General features: G+C 32.6%; 3 protein-coding genes across 6 annotated transcripts; all 3 read right to left on the minus strand.

Annotated features, from left to right (window-relative positions):
* On the minus strand, positions 1–5,466 carry Or-44 (olfactory receptor 44). The gene is made up of 10 exons (XM_013314198.1): positions 5,414–5,466; positions 4,435–4,704; positions 3,900–4,111; positions 3,104–3,216; positions 2,310–2,385; positions 1,828–1,993; positions 1,516–1,615; positions 764–877; positions 136–291; positions 1–69 (listed from the first exon to the last, which is right to left on the minus strand). The coding sequence occupies exons 1-10, from the start codon at positions 5,464–5,466 to the stop codon at positions 1–3; spliced, it is 1,329 nt and encodes a 442-aa protein (XP_013169652.1).
* A 2,644-nt stretch (positions 5,467–8,110) lies between these two features.
* On the minus strand, positions 8,111–11,675 carry LOC106119284 (uncharacterized; the record flags this gene model as incomplete). The annotated part of the gene is made up of 8 exons (XM_013314199.1): positions 11,572–11,675; positions 11,363–11,474; positions 10,921–11,090; positions 10,721–10,826; positions 10,305–10,456; positions 9,910–10,034; positions 8,831–9,124; positions 8,111–8,232 (listed from the first exon to the last, which is right to left on the minus strand). Coding segments are annotated over exons 1-8 (1,185 nt in total), but the record flags the coding sequence as incomplete, so codon positions are not given.
* A 3,392-nt stretch (positions 11,676–15,067) lies between these two features.
* rump (heterogeneous nuclear ribonucleoprotein rumpelstiltskin) lies at positions 15,068–22,553 on the minus strand. 4 transcript variants are annotated; one of them, XM_013314495.1, is made up of 14 exons: positions 22,371–22,553; positions 22,068–22,258; positions 21,634–21,796; positions 21,281–21,356; positions 20,990–21,107; positions 20,508–20,654; positions 20,031–20,372; positions 19,589–19,805; positions 19,048–19,178; positions 18,517–18,652; positions 18,131–18,205; positions 15,885–17,112; positions 15,268–15,400; positions 15,068–15,079 (listed from the first exon to the last, which is right to left on the minus strand). In XM_013314495.1, the coding sequence occupies exons 2-11, from the start codon at positions 22,248–22,250 to the stop codon at positions 18,150–18,152; spliced, it is 1,569 nt and encodes a 522-aa protein (XP_013169949.1). In that variant the 5' UTR covers positions 22,251–22,258; positions 22,371–22,553; the 3' UTR covers positions 15,068–15,079; positions 15,268–15,400; positions 15,885–17,112; positions 18,131–18,149. The 4 variants fall into 4 exon arrangements, with proteins under 4 accessions (XP_013169949.1, XP_013169950.1, XP_013169947.1 ...); XM_013314496.1 differs by having other exon boundaries at positions 19,048–19,160; positions 22,068–22,274; XM_013314493.1 differs by having other exon boundaries at positions 15,885–15,982; positions 22,068–22,274.
* Positions 22,554–22,730: the final 177 nt, after the last annotated feature.

Here is a 22,730-nt window from a genome sequence, read left to right on the forward strand (position 1 = left end):
TTACTTGTCCAGAACATTATTTTTCATATTTCTCATAACAGCAAAAGCTTTATACGACCAATTAATTAGCTGAAAGAATACCCATATTATTTAATTATTATTTAAATATTTGAAGAAATATATAAAAAAACTTACGTTGGTATATGTGCTTAGAGAGAGGGAAAAATACTTTCCAGCTGTTATTAAAAGAGGGCGCTTGCATCGTTCCATGAATATAATTATATACATCTTTGTCGTTTGATCTATGTTTAACCAAGGACTATCAAATGTTGCGTTTCGAAGTTCCAGACTCTGTTGAATATAACTTTTGTTTATATTTCTTTATTAACAACAAGTAACACATTAAAAGCAATAGCCTTATATTTCCAACTTATATACTATTACATGCGCTACTCCGTCCGCGCGGGATTAAAAATAGATGTTAGCCGATTCTCAGACCTACTCAATATGCTCACAAAATTTCATGAGAATCGGTCAAGCCGTTTCGGAGGAGTATGGGAACGAAAATGATGACACAATAATTTTATAAATAAGATAGAGATATAACAAGATACATTCTGTAATGATCTTGTACCATGGCTCGAATTGCTTGTACATAATATTGTGGCGAATAATTACTATTTTAGCGTATACATTGCCAATTAAGCTTTATCGCAGCATATAATTCCGCTCTAGACGTAACCACGAACAAACGCTCGTAGATAACTAAGAGCCATCGTAATATTTGAATCGAATTATATTTAAAAATGTAAACAATACTTACTTTTAAAATCAATTCATTACCAAACCAACACAATATGAATACTTCTGTCAACATGCATGTTAAATATACAGCCATCCACATTATTTGCATGCAGTGATCTAAATGGTGTTCGATCTAGAATTAGAATTAGAATCTAGAATAGTTAGGAAAATTCTATGATCGTATAAAATGGGTTCGCATTTGCGACAGTTTCTATGACTTGATATATTGCGACACGGACTTCTTTATACAATCGCTTGATGACGCCCGCGACTTCGTCTACACTGAATTAAAAAAAAAACTCAGTGAGTAGCCTATCTCTTCCAGACTATATTCAACATCTGTGTTAAATTTCATCAAGATACGTTGCGCTGTTCCTGAGATATTTTCAAACATCCATCCATATAAACATTCGCATTTATAATATAAGTAGTAAGTATTTATTTGATTGCTATTGGACAGTGAGAACATAAAACACATTCGATTCCCCGTTTCTTATGATGAGTGTGTGTCCGATGTGTAATTTTATGTCACATTCCTTTCCCGTCGCTTTTCTTTAAGGAAGAAGTGGGTAGGAGACGTGAACTTTGCGGAGAAGGAGACGCAAATAAAGGAGAAATGTCCGCTTTCTTTGAGGTCCCTCCTCCGTGGATTAAAGGTAGGCAACGCATCTACAATTGCGGCTCACGGACAGTGGTCGCTCTGCTATTTTGGCCTTTTTGTTGGCTGCTTGCTCGTTTATGCTAAATATAATAAACAACGAGTTAACTCACCGATAAAAAATTAATTCCTACTAAACAAAGTACCATGACACTTAACATAAACTGTAGAGCTGACGACAAACTGAATGCCGATTCTATCATTGTGATATACCTGAAATAGACATATAAATGTCACCGACAAATTGTGAACGGCGCACTTTTATTATTTGCTTAGAAAAAAAAGGTAGTGAGCGAATTTTTTATTCAACGTATTAATTCGCAAAGTGCCGTATACGCCGTTTTCGTGTCATGACATCTTCATGATTTGTCGGGGACCCACGTACTATACCGTTTTTTAATACAAAAATCTAAAAATTGTAAAACCTTATGATAGCATCATGATGTTTAATACAGTTTTTCAAAACACATTTCACATGATCATTGCGAAAATTATGACTTCGTGAAAAAATTTTTGATTGTCTTTTGTCGCGACGTTTGGCCATTGTTTTAAAATTTCTCAAATTAAACGATAAAATTTCTATTTGTCCAACTGAAACAAAAGAAAACATATTTAAATAATCTCTAATAGAGAAATAAGACCTACTACTTGTTCTAAATAAAAGCCAAAATATTGATAATATGCACGCTGTACATTTTGTACTAAAACTCAAAAATCCCAAAATATTTACCGAAATCTCATGTGACCATAAAACCTTTAACTGCCCATATAATTCATCTTCTTTCTATCTCATAATTTCTACAAAATTAATAGAATTAAATAGTCTAGTGTAAAATATTTTTTTTAATTTCAATAACGCAACGACTCTACAACTAGATTTTAAATTAGACTAGATTCAAACACTTACTAGCAGATGCGACAAAAGCGGCCAATATTGTATCCATAACACCGTCAATAATGCATGTAGCGGGCTTGTAATATATCTGCGTACAGGAAATTATTGTTAAACTCGATATACTAACTTAATCTGTTGTAAAATCTGTCGTGACGTATGGATCCGAATATTAGGCTGTTAAATTGAAGGATGAGAAGAGGGCATGTGGCGAAAATGTGAATGGATGGATGTGTGAAGTAACAAGAGTAGAATAGATAGGATACGAAATGAGTATATTAGATTAAATCTTAAAGTAGCACCAGTAGACGAGAAATTAAGAAGTAAATTGTAAGCGTGGAATGGGCATGATATGAGGAGGAAGGAATCGTATGTGACAAGAAGAGCTTTAGTTATAAGTATTGTTAGGAAGAATATCCGACACTGTGCCGGTGTATTCGCGCAACACTAGCCTTATTAAAATGTCGACGTTTATGTCCCCTTACTAATCATTCTGACAATTGACTTTGTAAAGCGCGCCATTCGCGCCAAAGGATTGTAACTAATAATGTCTAAAAGTATAGAGAAATACACACGTAGAGTTGGACTAAGGCATAGGAGGATATAGATGGATTGCGTGAAAGGTGACATGAGAAAGAAGGGAATGACGACTGAGATGACGGAAGTTACATTCATATGGAGGACGAATAGCGTATACCGACCCTACGTAAGTGGGATAAGGTCAAGGAGATGATGATATCCAAGATAGGAAACACAAAGCAATTTGCAAGATTTATTTTAATAAAAAAAATAGATTGGAATAAACTTACATGATGAAGATATATGAAGTAATATGTGGGTGATTTATAAACATCGATATATGGATATTCAACGTTCGTTGGTAATATTATAAAGTTCTCAGTTATTGGCATTAATATTCCCACTGGAACAACAAACGGTTTAGTTACAGTTATCTAGTTAGCACCTGTTCAAATATAATGCTAATTGTATGTAACAGAAACATATTTTATTTTAAAACACTCCAGTGAAAATTTATTTTACAAAATCCGCACTTTCCGGTGAACGATGAAAAGATTCAACAGCTTAACTGAGAATAGATTTTATAAAACTATAATACTTTTCCACTTGTATTTCCTTGAAATAGACAGATAAGCCTTTCACTGACAAGCAGAAAAAAATTATAAGCATATTTCAGCTTTCAGTTGCTTTATTTTTTCATAAATAATAATATTTAAAATGATAAAATAACCTAGGCAATTTATAAAGGTAATCGTTAATTATGAAAATAAAAGATCAACGACGAAATGATATCCGACGACAGTCATCGTTTCTTTACTTCGCTTTTTATAATAGTAAATTTGGCATCGTAGCTTGGTGGTCCAAGGAAAAGTAGAGGGCACCAGACCACGGGGAACATTGCCCATGAGATGGATTGACCAAATCAGGGTGGTTGTAGATGTCTCCCTGCACCAATGTACAAAAAGACTAGGGAGGAGTGGCCATGCTTTGTGAAGCGGGTCACCGATACCTGACCACTATGAGTCGGAAAATACTGCAGCGACGCAGAAGTATATTATTTCTGGTTTGTGTATGTATGTAGCATACCTGAGACGGCACCAACACACATCATCGTATACGCACTCATCACGAAACGAGCCGTTTTGATTCTTCTCTTAATAATTTCATTGTGTTCGATCTCTTGGGGCTTAAATTCAGGACAGTTCATGAAATTTAACAAATTTAAAATCTCTTTCTTCTTGTACCAGAAAACAATTAGTTTGAAATACGTATACATTTCACTAAGAAATAAATAGAGCCTGAAATAATTGGTAGATTAATATTTTAACTCTAGTAGACTTTGATTAACAAAATATTTTATACAAAGCTTCTTAATGTCTAGAAATACCGAGTACATTAATAAATGAGAAAGCTTGTCTTACTTCTTACTATTTTACTAATATTATAAGTATTAGTAAAATAGTAAGAAGTATATAGTTTGAAGGTACGGATGAACAGATCGCGATGAAATTTGGCATACAGAACGTAGTCTGGAAGAACACATAGGCTACTAATTATGTTTTATTAAATTTCCGCGCGAAAGGGGTCGCGAGTGACAGCTACTTTTTTAATAAATAGTTACCCTTCTGCAATATGACCGATGTTTCCACCACGACGTAATAAGTAATATATTTCTCCGATACACGGTATTATACAAACAAGCCAAAGTACTATGAAAGTGTACATTATTTTAAGCCAAAAGTTAAGTTCCTTCCACGAATTATTGTTATACCACATTCCGTAGAACTTCAACCAGAATATGTGTACGCTAACGTAATTTATTGGATCAAGCTCATCTCGTGTTTCAATTAAATTGTAGCTTAGAAATTTTGATAGTATTTTAAAAAAAAATCTCGATAAAGAAATCATTTTTTTCAAATATTAGAAGTCGAAGTGAAATGGATTGTGTCGACAAAACGTCGTCGGATAATGTAAATCTTTCCAGTTAACTTACTTATATATAAAACACTTTATTAAGGCGGAGCCATTTCTCCCTCCGGTTATGTTGTACTAGCTGTTCTTTCAGACTATGTTTTACATCTATACCAAATTTCATCAAGTTCCATTGAGGCGTTCTAGTGATACCTTTTAACAAACATCCATCCATCTATCCAGCCATCTAAACTTTCGCATTTATAATATTAGTAAGATTATTAAATGATCTGATGATCAAAAAATTATCAATTTAGTAAATTTTACGGTCTTATTAAAATGGCTTTTAATTAACAATTATTTTAGTTACTTGAAAAACAAAAAGAAATGCATTTCAAATTATTATTTTTGTTGAATAAAATATACTGTTTTTTATATGATATAGCATACAGTGTAAATTGCCTCCACGCCTTTGACAAATATGCACAACAGTGTCGAAATATTCCGCGGCCATTTTATACAAATGTTAGTGAATATTGTTGCAGCTTTAAATATTCTACCACAACATTTTATACTGTATTTCTTTAAAAATTGAAAGATTTACTTTATATTGTTACATTATTGTAACTCAAACTAAATGATTTCAAGAATATAACTTACTTACTTACTCAGCTGGCGCATCGACCCACGACACAAGAGATCGCCAAAATCGCCTGTCTTGTGCCTTCTCCTGCCAGTCCATCGCTTGTAGCTCCCCCAGATCAGTAAAAATCAAGAGGGCATACTAAATCCACAAAACTTTCTTTGTTTATTTGTATATTATATTGTATAATAGCTGTCGTCTGCGACTCCGACCGCGCGGAATTAAAAAAAAAAACATAATAAGTAGTCTATGTTTTCTTGCAAAGTATGTTCTATATCTATATCAAATTTTAGCGATATCCATGCAATCGTTCTGAAGATACCTTCAAACATAAATCTATTCATCTAAACATTCGAATTTATAATATTAGTAAGTTAAGATAAGCTTAATAAAACATATACATAAATTTATTGAAAAATGTTGAGCCTTAAATCGGTTCATTAGAAATGTTGTTTGTGGCAATTACAATAATTACCGCAGCGATATAATTATTTACTAAAACAAAGTGTAATGATGAAATAATAAGCCATTTGTAACGTATAAAGAGACTTTTAAGTAGAAACATATACAATTTTGTGATAGATTTAGAAAGTAACACAAAGAACCTTTTTAGAACTTTGTAACATTTTTAATAACAAATGAACGGGCATGGGGTTGGATTGTGTACTGCAAATGGGAATGTTAGCCACACTGTCTCGAGTGGGTATAAGCCAATGACCTCCACATTCCACTCCCATAGTATCTATTTAATTTTCATCATTTTGATGATGATTACAACCGTATTAGAAACATAGACTAATAATAGAGATTAAATTATCCGATAGTGACTTCAACTTGACTTGTAATCTACAGGTCCTGGTTTTGAATTCATGTACCAATGTGTTTTTTACTTACGATTGACATTGAAACAATGTTGCAACCTACACATATCTGCAACACATTTAAAATTATATGTGAAGTCAACCAAGCCGAACTGGGCCAGCGTGGTTGACTATGGCCTAGTCACATGTAACTTAGGGTAGTAACGTAGGCTATCAGTGGGGACGTATAGTGAGCTGATGATGATGATTTCAACTGGCACTTTTAAATCGAAACGAAGCGAAAGCTGGCATTTTTAAGAAGTAACCTATTCTCTATTGATATGTGACAAGTCAATGATCTGTCAGTACACAGTACGAATTGAGAGTCTACTAGAGATGTTTCTACTAAGCTTGGGGCTGATAACAGATCTATCGTACAGAGAATCGTATAAAGAAATAATATGCTTATTCTCTTCCCGTCTATTAAGGTTTATTCTGAAACAAGCTGTCGCCCGCAATTCTGATCGTGTGGAATTAGAAAAAAACTTTATTAGTAGCTTATGTGTTCTTCACGACTATGTTCTATATCTATATGCCAAATTTCAGCGAGATCCGTTAAGCCGTTCTAGAGATATTTTCATGCAAACATCCAAACATTCGCATATATCATATTAGTAAGAAGTAAGGTAAAGGTATATCCTTTATTGCAGATACCTATGGTACTTAATATTATTAACCTTTGTTATCTTCAGTAAATATTCTAATTTAGATAGTAATACCATGCTTGAATAATTTATTTCACTACATCATTACTTACCTACCCTTTTTGATGGATTACGATAAAAAATAAAACGTGAATTTTTTACTCAAATCGAACAAAGACAGTCGTTTAATGTAATTGAAAAACATTTTTCGATCTATTTTATACGAATCGGAGTGAATAGAATTCGGCTCGACAATGTATACGTAACTATATCGTTTATTATTGCAATAGCGCTCAGTTTAAAAAAAGGATTAATCGTTGTTAAAATCGTTGTGAATTGGAAATTAATTTTACAGTTATCAGGAAATTTTATAGTGATCTGGAAATTTAACAATCGTTTCTCTTGTAGAGGGATTTATTTTCGTATTAATATTTGAAAATGCTGGTTCTTTAATATACATTGTATTGATATGGTTCTACGAATTAAATGTATTTAGTTTTATCTTACTTATCTAACTAATATTATAAATGCGAATGTTTAGATGGATGGATGTTAGTTTGAAATTATTTCCGGAACGGCTTAACGGATTTTGATGAAAATTGGCACACATATAGAACATAGTTTGGCAGAACACATACTCTACTTATTATGTTTTTTTAATACCACGTTGACGGAGTCGCGGGCAACAACTATTCGTATATAATTCACAGAGGCTCAACCAAAAACGCATCTTAAGCGTGAAAATGGAAATGAAAATGGGCTGTTTAAACAAGAGAAATTACTTCAGTCGAATTTTTGCTTATTAGATGCATTCAACTGGTTGACGAATCGGATAAGCATGGACTGACATAAAATAGCGTATTAAGCGAGAAATCGTATTAAGCGTGTTCTAGTGTACATAAATTTGATAAATTAAAACAGAATTAGTTATAAACAAACTTTATTTAAAACATAATTATTATAAACATTAATTACAAAACTGTAAATCAATGCTATGTAGTTAGATTAAAGGTTAAATTTATGCTATTATTATCGGGAAAGTAAGAATAGGTTTGCATGTTTAAAACTGTATCAAATAATTAAATATTTCTTAAAATAAAATGTTGTTCAACAATATTAATGTGTTTGAGGGAACTTATAATAAACCTTACCGTATATTTATGATTATAAAACATGACAATCTATGTTTACTCTTATAAACTTGAGAATAAATAAACGCAAAATATATATTATTTTTTTAATTAAACTGATTGTAATTTGCGTAAGATAGTATATTGGATATCTAAATATATCTAAAATCAATTCCATTATTGACATGACGGAGGCTCCAATACATGTGTTCACCACACCACCACTTCTCACTGTAAAAAGATATATAACATGTATAGTATATGTCTGTAAAGGACGAATCAACCCTCACCTTCCTGCCCCTGCTTTGAGTCCTTAGATTCATTGGTAACACTTAAAATTCACTTGATGAATTAGAAGATCTTTAAATACACAGTTAATGTCGACAAATAGCCGTATAAAATTAAGTTTTTAAGATGATAAAATTTTTAATTCCTTTAAAAAATAACAATGAAAGTTTATCTTAAAATATGAACTAATTACATATTTATTTTATTAATAGAAAGCTCTTTTATAAGGGTAATGGCAACAATAACATCGCAAGAAGCTCTCGCTAAACAGTTGGATTAAGGCCCCGATACAAAAGGCAGTTATCTTAGAAACCGCACGCATCGCGAGAAGGTTCCTGTCTCTGCAGCCCTGACCACTGGTTGTTTGAGTCATGGGATTCCGCAGCCGGTGGTGCTCTATTTTTAATATAATATATTTTGTATAATTTTTTATTTTGGATATGAAATGTACTATATTAAGAACATAAATAAATGAATACGACAATAATAAGAACTGTATGTGATTAGATGTAAAGTCGTAGACAAACATAAGTTTACTTACAGAACATATCAGAAAAACTGAAGATCCTATCTCTTACAATTCTCATTTTCGGGAACGCAGTGAAAATAATTCTCACTCTACTAGCAGACGGCTCAGGTGTGTATTCCTCGCGATCTTTACGATAAATATCCGTCTCACAGTTACTTAAACAAGAGCAGTCTTTAGGAGTTCTAGGCAAGTGTGCTCTTGAAGAAAATTTCGTCAAAGTCTCATTCGATACGGATAGTGCCATGATCTCTTTTCTGTTATGAAAGAAACATGTAAGCTCGGATAGTTTACACGTGCGTTCATTTCCTGAAAAAAGAATATTTAAGAAAATTGTCACTGAAAAATATCGTCTATATATTGTAAAACGCGACAAAATATTGATTTTATGCCGCACCTGTTTTCTTGCAAACAAGTATAATTTTACGGTTACCGTGAAAAATATGTACAACATTTTTCATATCGTAATAATATAAATACCGTATATTTTCAAAATTTAAAACTATTAATCTATAAATGTAGTATACAAAAATATTTATATAGTATATATAAAAGAAAGTCGTGTTAGTTACACTATTTATAATACAAGAACGGCTTTACCGATATGGTTGAAAATTGGTGAGGAGGTAGCTTAGAGCCAGGAGACAGACATAGGATACTATTTATTCATTTTTGATTATTCAGCGTTGAAGAGCTGCTTTTTATTTTACTTATCTATATATTAAGTTTTTTTTATATATCCACGCAGACGGAGCTGCGGGCGACAGCTAGTTTATTATACAAAAGTTGGTTTATTAACGAGAAGCCTTTAATGCTGTACAATAATTTCATGCGAAACTCGTTTCTCTTTGTAAAACATTAAGCATTTCAAGGAAATTATAAATGAACTTTTGAATTCATTCAAAAAGCTTTTTTCAATTTATTCTACTTATATATAAAAGGAGTACTCTATGGAGTCTATTGGAGAATCATATATATGACTAACTGTAGCCCACGACTCCGTCCACGCGGAATTAAAAATAACGTAGTAAGTAAGAAGTAAGATTATACCATAGTTAGTTTAAGTAAATTACAGAATTTAAATCTCTACTGACCTGTGATCTTATAAAAATGAGGAACACAACCGCATAGCTTTAAAATTAACTGAATACGACATTCCAGTAAGCAATTATTGTATGAATACACGGGATACCTTGTACTTATAGGCTCGTCGATAAATCTAAAACAATTTAAAAATATACTTCACTAGCTGTCGCCCGCAACTCCGTCCGCGCGGAAGTAAAAAAAAACTTCATAAGTAGCCTATGTGTTCTTCCAGACTATGTTCCATATGTATGCCAAATTTCATCGCGATCTGTTCAGCCGTTCTAGAGATATCTCCAAACAAACATCCATCCATCCATTCAAACATTCGCTTTTATAATATTAGTATGAAGTAAGATTTGTTGTTTACAAGGTTGGTATTTCATTTGAAACGGGGTATTACAACCTGCATTGTCGGACTTGTATTGAAGCAGATCGCAGCTCCTTTGAGATTTTTGTACTCCATATTTGAAAGCCGTACGTCATAAAGCCATCCGAGTCCACGGTGTATGATGGAAAGGTGCTTATCATTGGCTCATTCGGACTGTGTACGTAAACCTGAGAAAAAGAAAATTGAAATAATTATTTTTGTAAAAAAACTTATATAAAAACGGCTAAACACTCACGTATTTTCGTTCGGTGGCGTCACAGACTAGTTTCGAGCCCATCGGGGGGTCTTCATCAATATACGTGAGTGTTTAGCCGTTTTTGATAAGTTAATTATAATGTCTCGCGAAAGTTTGAATATATTTGTAAAATCTGAATTGTCTGAAGTACTGTTTAGTGACGAATAATAATTATAGTATATAAAGAATTACGAACATGAGATACAACATCGTCGTTGATAATATCGGCGTAGAAATCTGCATCAAATGCCGACAACTCGACGTTACTTTTAACATAATTTACATTGTTATTTTTCCATTTGCTGCAAACATGAAATAACAATTATAGTACAGAAACTTTAACCTAACCTATACGTCTTACAACTTAACAAAGTTATTAACTTTAAAGTTACTAACAGTGGATCATCGAATACGGCAACATTAGAATTAATGACATGACACATCCCAAATTCAGTCATAGCAGATTGTATAGAAAGAGAATAGTTAAAGTTTGTAGTCAGAGAATGTTTGTCAAATTGATTGAACAACATAGCAGCTGTTTTAGCATAGTCTTCAGGATTTATTGGCTGAAATAAAATAAAATATATTGCTAATTATATTAGTCAATTTCATTTTATACTACCTGTTAACAGCCTATGTGTTCCTCCAGACTTTGCTCTACATGTATACCAAATTTCATCAAGATCCGTTGGGCCATTCTAGAAACCTTTAAACAAACATCCATCCATCTAAACATTCGCATTTATATTAGTAAGATAGTCTGTGATTCAGCTAAATTGAGAAATCGATATAGGCGTAGAAGCTTATGTATTTTACTGATTATATATTTATTACTTACGTTTGTATTACCGGGATCTATTAAAGCTAGAGTATTTAAATTTAACACAGAAGCTGTTGCAATAGCCCACACATATGACTCTAGATACATTCCCGTTTTGTTAGACAGATCTCTAAAATAAATATTACTCGTAGTTATTTTTAATAGAATGAAAACAAGCAAGCGGCCACCAGCGTCAGTGGCCAGTGTCAGAAATAAATTTAGCTCACCTCACTAAATTATTAAATGTTGTCAAATTTATTTTTATTATTGGACATAACGTCAGGGCTGGATATGATATATTCCATTCTAAGTAATCCATCTCAACACTCATTACTGTCGGGGAATTCTGTTAAGAAAAATATTAAGAAATCAAACACATTCTTTTCTTCTATTCTATTTTATCCTATTCTTTTTAAGAGCAAATCTATTGTTGTCAGGTCGGGAAGTATCAAAGGGCTCAGAAAATCTCAAGTTACCGATTTAATTATCATACAGGAAAAATAAAAAGTAGTCATAATGTTAAAATATCAATGAACGTGTTAGTTTCATTTATTTAATATATTTAGGTTGAGTAGAAACTTAATTGAATAATGATTTCTTTACAATAATACGTCAATCTTGTGTTCTGTATGTAAGTACATGGAGATTGTTAAACTGTATAAATCATTATATGTAGTACTTACTATAAACCGTGAAAATTGCGATGATAACAGATTGTAAATAATAATCAGTGAGAAGATGAAACTCAATGCCCAAAATAATCTGGAAAAGATATTATGTCTGTGTTAGGGTAACGATATATTTTATACAATTGTAACGAATTGAGAACCAACCAGAATACCTTTCCATCCAATGTATATCTTGGTTCACAATGTAAGGCAAGCCGTGAGTAGTCGAATACTTAATACTAGACCTAATATCATTTATAAATTTATTTTCTTTAACGATCTTACGTTTATTTTTAAAACTTTTAAACGGCACTTTTTCAACCATTATTTTTATATTATTTAGTAATTATTATATTTTAATTACTATTTTACGATCAAACAACTTCTTGTTAGGGAAACTTAATAACAGTAACTCTAGTATCTACAAGCACGGTGTGGATTAATGATTTGTAAGACTACAGCGTACGTGGAGTAGAAAATAATGATATTTTTTTGCTACATCGGAGCTTTACAACAGAACATTCTCGAATGCACACCCTTTGTATCGTAAACAGTAATTATGGGATAGCGATATTCTTTAAGCGTTCTTATAAATTCTTTACAGACTCAAGTTTTCAAATGTTAATTCAAAATAAACTTATTTTTGTGTCAGATGAAATTCAGTTAAATGAAGCAAAATTTATTTTCTTAGGAAATTACGATACTGAATATTAGAGACACTTAGTTCTGACTATGTTAGAGCTTAGCCATTTGCCGTATTTCAGAAAAAAACTGTTTATCGCTTAAGTCTACAATTTAAAAATTGTGTACTTAAAGAAAGGTGTATGTTTTTGATAGGTGATTTAAATTACTAAAAGTTAATCCTAATCGTTATAGCCATTTCCGATTTTATACAGAACAAATTAAATTGTTTGTTGCTCGTTAAATGAATGTGTTACTTAATCCTTATTGACATTTCGTTTGTTAGAGCTAAAATGTCCGGTGCTCGAGACATAATGCAAGTGATGTCACATCAGGTAGGCTTAGTGTACTCTGACGTGGAGAGGACTGCCTGTCTGACAGGCAGACACTAATGCTTTAACCCTGGCCGTTTGAAATACAAAGTAAATTTGTACTGAATGTGATGCAAAACATCTTGTTATACTCGTAAATAAAATTGAACAATTCTAGATTCACACAATTTAATAATTGCTCAACTTTATGTGAAATAAGATCAATTAGAATTTACAAATGTACAGTATATTTGAGAAATCATGGTATTTTCAATCGAGTTTTAAAGGCCATCTCAGCTCAGTATACGATTATGGTTGATTTCTTGTTGCTTGTTTCATATCAAACATGTTTGTATATGATGGAATGTCATACATATTACACGTCGCAATAACACTAGCCATATCGTTGTAAGACAATTTGCTCTTAAAACCTACTTTTGCTTAATATATTCGCAAGTTAAAAAAATAACTTAGTAGCCACTCTATGCCTTTCTCTATCAATGTAACATACACTTAATGGAAAATAAATTGTGTACAAACAAAGCCGGCCCTATTCCAGATTATTTTTTGTCATACAATGGTTAATAATAAGCAACTTAAGTACCAACAGGAAAACTTCTGTGTCTGTCCATAGGTATCATTATTATTAATATATATAGTTATGAAGTGCCAGATGTTATTGTTAACTAAAAATATCACGTAAAACTCATCAATTTCTCATTAAAATGTGTAATTTTTGCTTTAAGTTTTAGGCGCATCATTAACGTAGCGAGCAGTTAGTGTTTGTAGCTCTGGCGTAGCATACACGTAGCCACCTGCAGCAGTGAGTAGCAAATTCGTAGTGGGCTAATGCGGACGTAGCAGTACGTAGAGAACAGTTGCAGTGCAGCATATGTACCTCTGGCGTAGCAAAAACTTATCAATTCTGAAAGTTCTTGTCTCTTGGCAAAAGCGTAGCATTGATATAACACGAATGTAGATACGTAGCGGCTAAAAATGCGTAGCACTGACGTGACATTCGATACTCGTAGTACAATGTCTTAGTTTGTAAAAACATGACGCATTCTACAAAAAACATTGTATTATAAATAAAAGTTGGAAGATTTAAAAAAGAAGCAAGAAAGACAGATATAATTTCACAATACAGTTGCTGCGAATTTATTGTCCTTCACAAACTCGAACTCTGACACTTCCGTGACGGCCTATTTAATTATTAATCGACTCATACGTTATTGACGAAGGGAAGCTTAAATTATCAAATAGATTACATATCATGCCATAAATAAGTAATGCAAAGTTAATTTATAATGTTAGACTACGCGTGAGCAATTTTAATAGGTCACATGATATTCCAAAATCTAACAACGTAACCTTATAACGGCATAAAACATTTATTTTTTAGAGAGAAGTTACACAACTGCAATACACAATTGCTTACTCTCATCTACAGGGTGTTTTCAATTTATGTTTGTTAATATTTTATTGTTATTATAATCGTTTTTTTTTCATACAAATTATTAACATACTAGCCATCGCCCGCGACTCCGTCTGCGCAGGAGTACAAAAAACTTAGTAACTTATGTGTTCTTCCAGACTATTTTCTACGTGTATGTCAAATTTCAGCGAGATCCATAAAGCCGTTCTGTAGATAACTTCAAACATCCATCCATCTAAACATTCGCATATATAATATTAGTACGCTAAGGTAAAATATAAAATCCAAATAATAATTCGAATATCAATAGGTTACATTTCTAGTACGAAAAAATCTATTATTGTTTGTGAGGTTAGTTTTAAGTAAATAATACACCATTGCAATATATTTTTTTATTCTTAAAGACAGAGTTTTGTAGTGTTCTTAAACACATTTTTATTAGCCCAGGGATAGACCCAAGTATCTGTAAAGTTATATTGAACAGAGATTTTTTTTTTATTATTAGCAACAAAGTGCATGGAGACAAAGTTAAGAGAAACAACTAGTAAATAAGGATCGTTGTCTTTCTGATAAAATAAACGCCCGTTATCTTAATCCCGCCTTGTTGCAAAACCGGTTACGTTTTTTCTGAACATGCATTCTGAAAATATATAAAAAACATAGATTTTTTTGACAAAAGTTTATAAGATTGCTAATCTATTACTTGTCTCGTAATAGTCGGTACTATCGATAAAAATGTAATTAATTAAACAAAATAATATTAAAAATATATTACTAAAGCACTTTTCTAAATCAAATAAATTTATACTTTTAGGAAGTTTACTTTACCTTTTAGCTGGATAATTATTTCTTAATCTTCAATAACATCAATTAAATCCAATCCATTGTAGTCATCAAATATTGACGAAAGCGCTGTTACAGTAGATATTGTAAACATCTTTTCACCATCTCTCATCTCGTACTGCAAAAGGAAATAATATTAACACGTTGACGGACAGTAGGAACAAGCGAAGTTGGAAAATTGACACTATATATTTTTGTGATTTTTAGAATGTTAGAAGTATAGTTTTACTCTTTCTGCTTAAATAAACTTAATTTTGATTAATTTAGTACCTTTAATTAGGTTGCGGCTATAACCGTCATGGCGCCAGCGGACTCTATACAGTAAGTGCACATTTGTGCTGCTATAGCCGTAGTGTCTAAAAACGACCGTTTCGTTTTGGACGGCTATAGCAGTCATGCCACATTGTGAACTTCGCTTTGACGGCTATAGCCGCAATTGTCCGTCAACGTGTTAATAAACCTTTTCATAACTTTTGGTAAAAATTTTGGTATCAGCCGTTATCGTACTGTTTCGTTCAATATGTTTTGTACATTTAAAACAAGTACACAAATATCGTAAATATTACAAAATCGCTAGATGGGGCTTTCATTAAAAAGCTTACCTGGGTACACGTTTTGGTTTCTAAACACCCTCTATTTCGTGTGACGTCTTAATAATTGTCGTCTATATCGACCTGTTTTTCATTCACAGGAACTATTCCTGTAATTCGTATAATAGAATTTAAAAAAAAATCGTAGCAAAGTGAAAACTTTTGTAGAATAACATTCACAATGACAGGATTGCAGAAATCGTCATAAAAACCCACCAACGACCAATTTCGCACCAGAAACATTGCTGAACACGGCTAACAATTGTAAGGTCCAATAGTCCATAAGATTTCCAAATAAAATGATTTTCAAAGTAGTCTGCATCATTCTAATTGTAATCCATGCAAAACCCAAATAAGAAATAACCCATATTCGATAGAAAGAACTTACCATGAGCCTTGAAACAAATGATGGAAATGCCACATATCTCCTACTGTGAAGAACATTTCAAAAAGAAGTAAAATAACAGCAGATTCATCAACATTTATAAAATATTTAATACAAGAACCAATAGAACGGAACAAATTTAAATGTTATTGTTAAATTTTTTCCAACTCTTAACATCATGTGGTTGATTTCTCTCTATACCAATATATACAATATACTAATAGTGTACCAATTTGAAGAATCTTACCTAAAACAATTCTTAACAAATTTAATTTGATTTGAAGATTTTTTTTAATGTACTCTGATTTTTTTATCAAAGCTGTTTGTCAAAAAATAAAAAGATTCCTTAGTCATCACAATAACCACTACATTGCAGTACATTTGATACATTTCGTGCCAATAGACAAAACGTTTGAATCAACCAATTTTTCACCATTAGTCATAGAAATCCCATATGTAAAAAATATTTTCTATATAAATATTCCCACAGAATGAAACATCCACTCCAATTGTCTTCGGATCAAATACCAAAAAAAAGGAAATTTAAAATATACATTACCTAAAGACTGAATACTTGCCTTCGTAAAAGAAAAACAAACTTCTTCGATGTACCAACAATGATAGGAATATGAAATGCATCCTTCGCAAGCGTAATTCATTTATTGAAAAAAACCTCGTACATGAAAGAATAAGACAATTTAACACTACACTAGTCTAGAATACAAGATATAAAGGGATGAGAGTCTAAGGAGAACGACCACTTGACGTGAGATGAGACGTGAGCGGCGCCGGCGACTTAGACAAGACGACGACAACACGCCTTCACACCGACACACACACTTCGATACCACATGCCTGAAAACACAGAAAAAAACAATTCACAAGCAGAACATAAATTGTCGCACCGAATATATATGAATGTGGAGAAAAACTGAAAGCTCTAAATAAATGGCGCCAATGCCGAGACTCCGCTGTCATCTGTCAAAGTTTTTATACGACATTCTAGTGATGTTTTAATAAATAATAATGTGGCAACATTGAAGTTATTTCTAATAGCTTGCCAAATCGACTGCCAGCGTGATTGTGTTAGGTCAATAGACGTCTGTATATTATCCAAGCTATGTAAACAATGTTTGTATTTGGCACCCTGACATGTCTCAAAGACCTGGACTCAGAGCATAAGTGCAATGCCAACACCATACGAATCCTTCAGCTAGCGATTGTGATTGAAGAACGATTTCGAAAACCCGGACTTCGAACATATTTACACTAGTATTAAATATCTAAAAAGGTAAGCTGTATAGACAACCTAAAAGATACAATTTGGGATGGTGATTTGTGTGTAAAGAGTCCAAATAAGAAACTTTTTTATTTATTTCTGTGATGGGGTCAAATTACAAACAACCACATCCTATCAACCCATTTTAGTTAAATGCTTTATGAATACAAAATCATATTTTTACAGTGACATGTGTTCTACACGATAATTAATGTTAGCCAGTATTATTGAATAATGTACGAAAAAAATGTCTTCAGATCAACACCATTGGTTTTTTCTTCAGAGTTCTTTGAAAAATATAGTTTATGCAAACTATCGCAAAACAATAGACCACCTCAAAGAGAACATATTCGAAGACATTGAACGAATTTGAACTAGTACCAAATTCTTATAAATAAACATGCTACATGCACAAATAACAATCAATTACTTTTTGCTGCGAAAATTAATATAATAGTTAATTTAAAAATTATATACAAATCTGTACTACATAGATTTATCTTTTGTTTTATATATATCGCAATATTTAGTTTTAAAATCTATTTATTCCACACAAAAATAACTTTATTCAGTGAAATATAATAAAATCCAAACCTTTTTAGCTGGATATCAGTTAGAAGAAACGCACATCAATTGTCCTGCCGTCGATGCGGGTCCTGTCAAACATTTCTGTAATATTCGTTAGGAAAATTATTAGCATTGTATCACCATTGTGCACAAAGGCATTTTATAATTCCACTGATGTTATATGACAGTAAATTGAAATCTAAATTGTGCACTTCTTTATATAAAGAAAGAGAAAAAAATCTATTACCACACTCATCACACATGTAAGGCAGAAACTAAATAGTCTAGCAAAAGAAAACCAGCTCAGCTAAACAGTTGAAAATTAATTGGTGTATAAAAAAGATAAAATATTTTGAGATGTTTTGTTGGGAAATCCGGCGCAAACCAAGTTACGTGTGTATTAAAAAGGATACTGATAGCTCTTTCAGCGTCCCATTCCTTGTGGAACCTGACTACTGCAGTGTCGGATGCTGTCATCTCCGCGAACTTGACGTCCCCACACTCGCTGAACTTCTCGCGGATCAGTTGCCATGTCACTGTCGGCGGCAGCTGAATAACATAGAATCATAATATTAATAAAGATTAAATGGATGTTTGTTGGAAGGCATCTCCAGTACAGCTGTATAGATCTTATTTACAAAGAAAAAAAATTTTGTAGCAGAACATAGTCTTCATCTTTTGTAATCTATTTTAAATGAGCAACAAATTGTTGATAATTAAATATAATAAATAATAAGGCACACCCTTGATCTAGAGGGGTAGGCAAGGATAAAGGTCTCCCATTTGGCAAGATACTGGCAAACCTCTTTTGCCTCTTCCACATTCACACAGCTACGGATGCATACTAATTTCTCGTGCTATTATTGTCCTTCTATATATAAGACCGATTTGACGCGATTGGAAATATATTAAATTTAGGACATAATAATGAAAATCGTACATACATTAGTAATTATAACCATGTCAGATATTTTATCTCTTGAATTCTGTTCCGGCCGCGTGTCCCTGACATAGTTCTGACTTTGGACTGATGTGTTCACCATCTGTCTGTTGGGACCTGGAACGGGACCAAAACCTATTAGAGGAATATTTCAAATTTTACTTATTAATATAATCAATTTTAATGTAGCGTCGATCATCCGAACTAATAGAAAATGTAATCGGAAAAGAGTTTAGATAAATACAAAATGATGTTACTTATGTATAATTTTTTTTTATTAAAAGTTAAACCTGTGATGGTCACAGAGGTAGGAAAAGAAAGCAAAGGATATCTTACTATCCCCCTTTCCCCTTAGTGATTTTCTTCAGGACCTCTCCTCCCACTTTTGATGATCGCGTCATTAATGGACGACCTCTTTCAAAATTGTATTTTTACATCATTTTTTAAAGACCAAGATCATTGACACATTCTCATTTGAATGATATATAGGCAAGATTATATCATATTTCGGATAATCGACGCTGTATAGTCTACGTAATACATACCTGACAATGGTCCACTGCTAAGACCAGGGTTGCCAATAACATTGCTATTCATATTTGAGTTGGGCATCATGTTGGGTGTCATTTCCGTCGAGTTCATTGCTAAATTGTTTGTGTTAACATTGGCCTGAGCTGAGAGAACTGTCGCTAGATCATTCGCCGTCAAACCTTGTTGTAGCAATTGATTCTGTAAAGCTCCCAGACCTGTCAACCCTAGTGCCTATAAAAAAGTGGTAATAAACATAATTTATAAGAAGATAAGTATTTGTTGTCTGCTTCCTTGTTCTGTTTGAACTACAAGAACAAATCCTCTAAATTAAAACAAAAAAAAAACCATTTCTATCAGTAAGAAGTGCAGGTCCACTTAGAGACCTAAAATCGACCAGCACAAGTTGCAAGTTTTGAAATAAAAATAAACCCAATATTTCCCCTTATTTAAAATTACCTGCAAACTTAAGCCACCACCAAGTGCTGCATTTGTGCCTAATGTTGTTGCAGGCAAGCCAGTACCAAGACCATTGAGCGCCACTCCAGCTGTGGGCACGGCACCTAGTACTCCCGCACCAAGAGCCGTGTTAGCTCCGGACAAACCTATGTTTGTTGTACTCTGCCCTTGGGGGAGATTCCTCGCGACATCTCTCAACGGCTCCCCATTAGGTCCCAAACCTAATCCAATACCTTTCAATCCGTCTGGTAGCTTCAATTCATTTTTATCTGATGTGCCACGGTCCATTCGGACTGTCATACGACGGTCATACAACATTTGCTTATCAAACATTGAAATTGCCTGAAAATTTCAAACTTTGTAGATCCAAAAAATAATATCCAATGTCCAATTTACAACATTCATTTTTAAAATGGTTATAAATTTACCTATCTTAGTTCAACAAGCTTGAAAGAGAAAATGGTAGATAAAATTTACCTGTACAGCTTCAACGGGATGATCATACTCAATAACAGCAAAGCCTCTGCTATTCCCGTCTTTGTCTACAGCCAAATCAATGTTATAAACTTTTCCAGCCATTTTGAATACCTCCTTAATCTTTGCACGGTCAGCTTTGTAGTCCAACTAAACAATAAACCATAACCATTGTTAGTTTCTAGATACATTTTCTACAAATAAATGTCTATTATAAAGAGTCTATCTGAACAAAAGTTCAGTGTAAACTATACTTATGTTCATCTTAATAAGTATTCTCCGACATAACTTACTATCACAACATAATATTTATCTCTTAATGTAGGTTTCCGAGTCCAAAATCTCTGTTAAAATCATATTGTTATATCTGTTGTCAAAGCTAATGACAGGTATGATGTGTTTTACACAGACATTTTCGTGTCAGAAACCCACAGTAAATCATTTACAGATTTAAATAAAGTTAGATTAATGATATTCATACTTACATTTGCAACAAACACTTTTTTAACAAGGGGCGGTTGGACATTGATTGAATCCAAAAACTGTAGACTCAAGCCATAAGTATTGTAACTCTCAGACTCTCTTGGCTTACTTGGACCCCAACTGAATAAATATTAAACACAATCAAATATATTGTACCAATGTCAATCGTCAACCAATTGATCCTTGTAACTTTAAACACATCACACATCATCTCACATTCACATCTTACTTGAGTTTGAATACATAATATAATATTTATTTTTGCTTAAAAATGTCAAACTATATTTACTCACTTATCTTTTTCATCTCTAGCATTTCTGGAATTTCCTCCACCAGATCTTGTATTATTTCTACTTCTATCACTATTTCCTGTAATACAATATCTTTTAAGATAAAATGTCCCTTTCAGACACATATCCTTTTTTTACCAATTTTTCTACCAATCTCATGAATATCCACAATTACATTCTGACTGTCTTACATAAATCAGTACATAATTAACATAATTATATAATATCATTTAAATAATTTTAGTTCTGCATAAATTACACAATCATTAACATAATCTAGGGTTCAATTAGTACAATAATAGTAAAACAACTCTAGGCTGTATTTATAAAAATAATATTCTTATTGCTTGTCTTACCCATTTCCTCTTTCAATACAAGTTTCCGTCCAAATAGCTCATATCTATGCATAACAGATAGAGCTTTCTTTGCAGCTTCTGCTGTGGAGAAAGTGACAACTCCACATCCCCGAGGCTTTCCATGATCATCCGTGAACAATTCAACAAATGCAACATCTCCTACCTGCAATAAGTGTATAATGTAACCAATACAGTGGATATATTTGTAGAATATTTCAGACTTGGCAAAATATTAATTTTTGAATAAAGGAATTCCAGCGCAAGTAGAAAAAATCTAAAGTAGGTTTGTTGATGTCTTGGTAGTCAAAATGTGTTAAGATTGTACATTTTGGTAGTGAAAATCTGTGTTGATGACTGATGAAAAATGATAGAATGTTTTTGTTTGTTAGCTTAGGAATAGGTAAGTTCTTGAAAATACTATAGGACATAATCACCTTTTCCTTAAATAAATCTTTAAGATCAGTCCATCGGTATTCGTAGGGAATATTTGACACAAACAATCGTTTTCCTTCCGATCGCTCGCGGTCATTTGATCGATCTCTCTCAACATCTGAAAAGCGGGAAGGTCTATCCCCACGTCTCGATCGATCTCGTTCCTTTTCTTTCTGATTATCCATGACCCTTGCTTTAAAACAATTTCTCTGTAAACCATACATCAAATAAAGTAAAACGGCAAAATGCCGGCGTACTAAAAAGTTTTAAAAGAGATTATTAAGATTAATCGAATATTAACTTACCTTAACTTATGTTTTGATTACAAAGCATGTACTACGATTAGTTCTTTATTTTTAAAAGTACAAACGTAAAGCGGGAAAGTATAATTACAATCCCAATAAAATGGCGACGTATTTCTTTGTATTTTTTTAATTTATCTTGATGTCGCGTAATGGCAGCTTGGCAATGTTCAATGTTGCCTGTTTTGATACTAACATTTTAAATTTTAACCTAAAAAGTTGTATTCCGTAGTTTAGTTTGAGCGATATTTAAAAGGGTTTATATAAAACAACCATGTTTTTGGTATTTAGACAATTTTTAAAACCTATATAGATATGAAACAGACATTCAAACGAATGAAGGCGTAGCGAATTGCCTATAAA

This window comes from Papilio xuthus, unplaced genomic scaffold (genome assembly GCF_000836235.2).
Source record: "Papilio xuthus unplaced genomic scaffold, Pxut_1.1 DF827461.1, whole genome shotgun sequence".
NCBI lineage: Eukaryota > Metazoa > Arthropoda > Insecta > Lepidoptera > Papilionidae > Papilio > Papilio xuthus.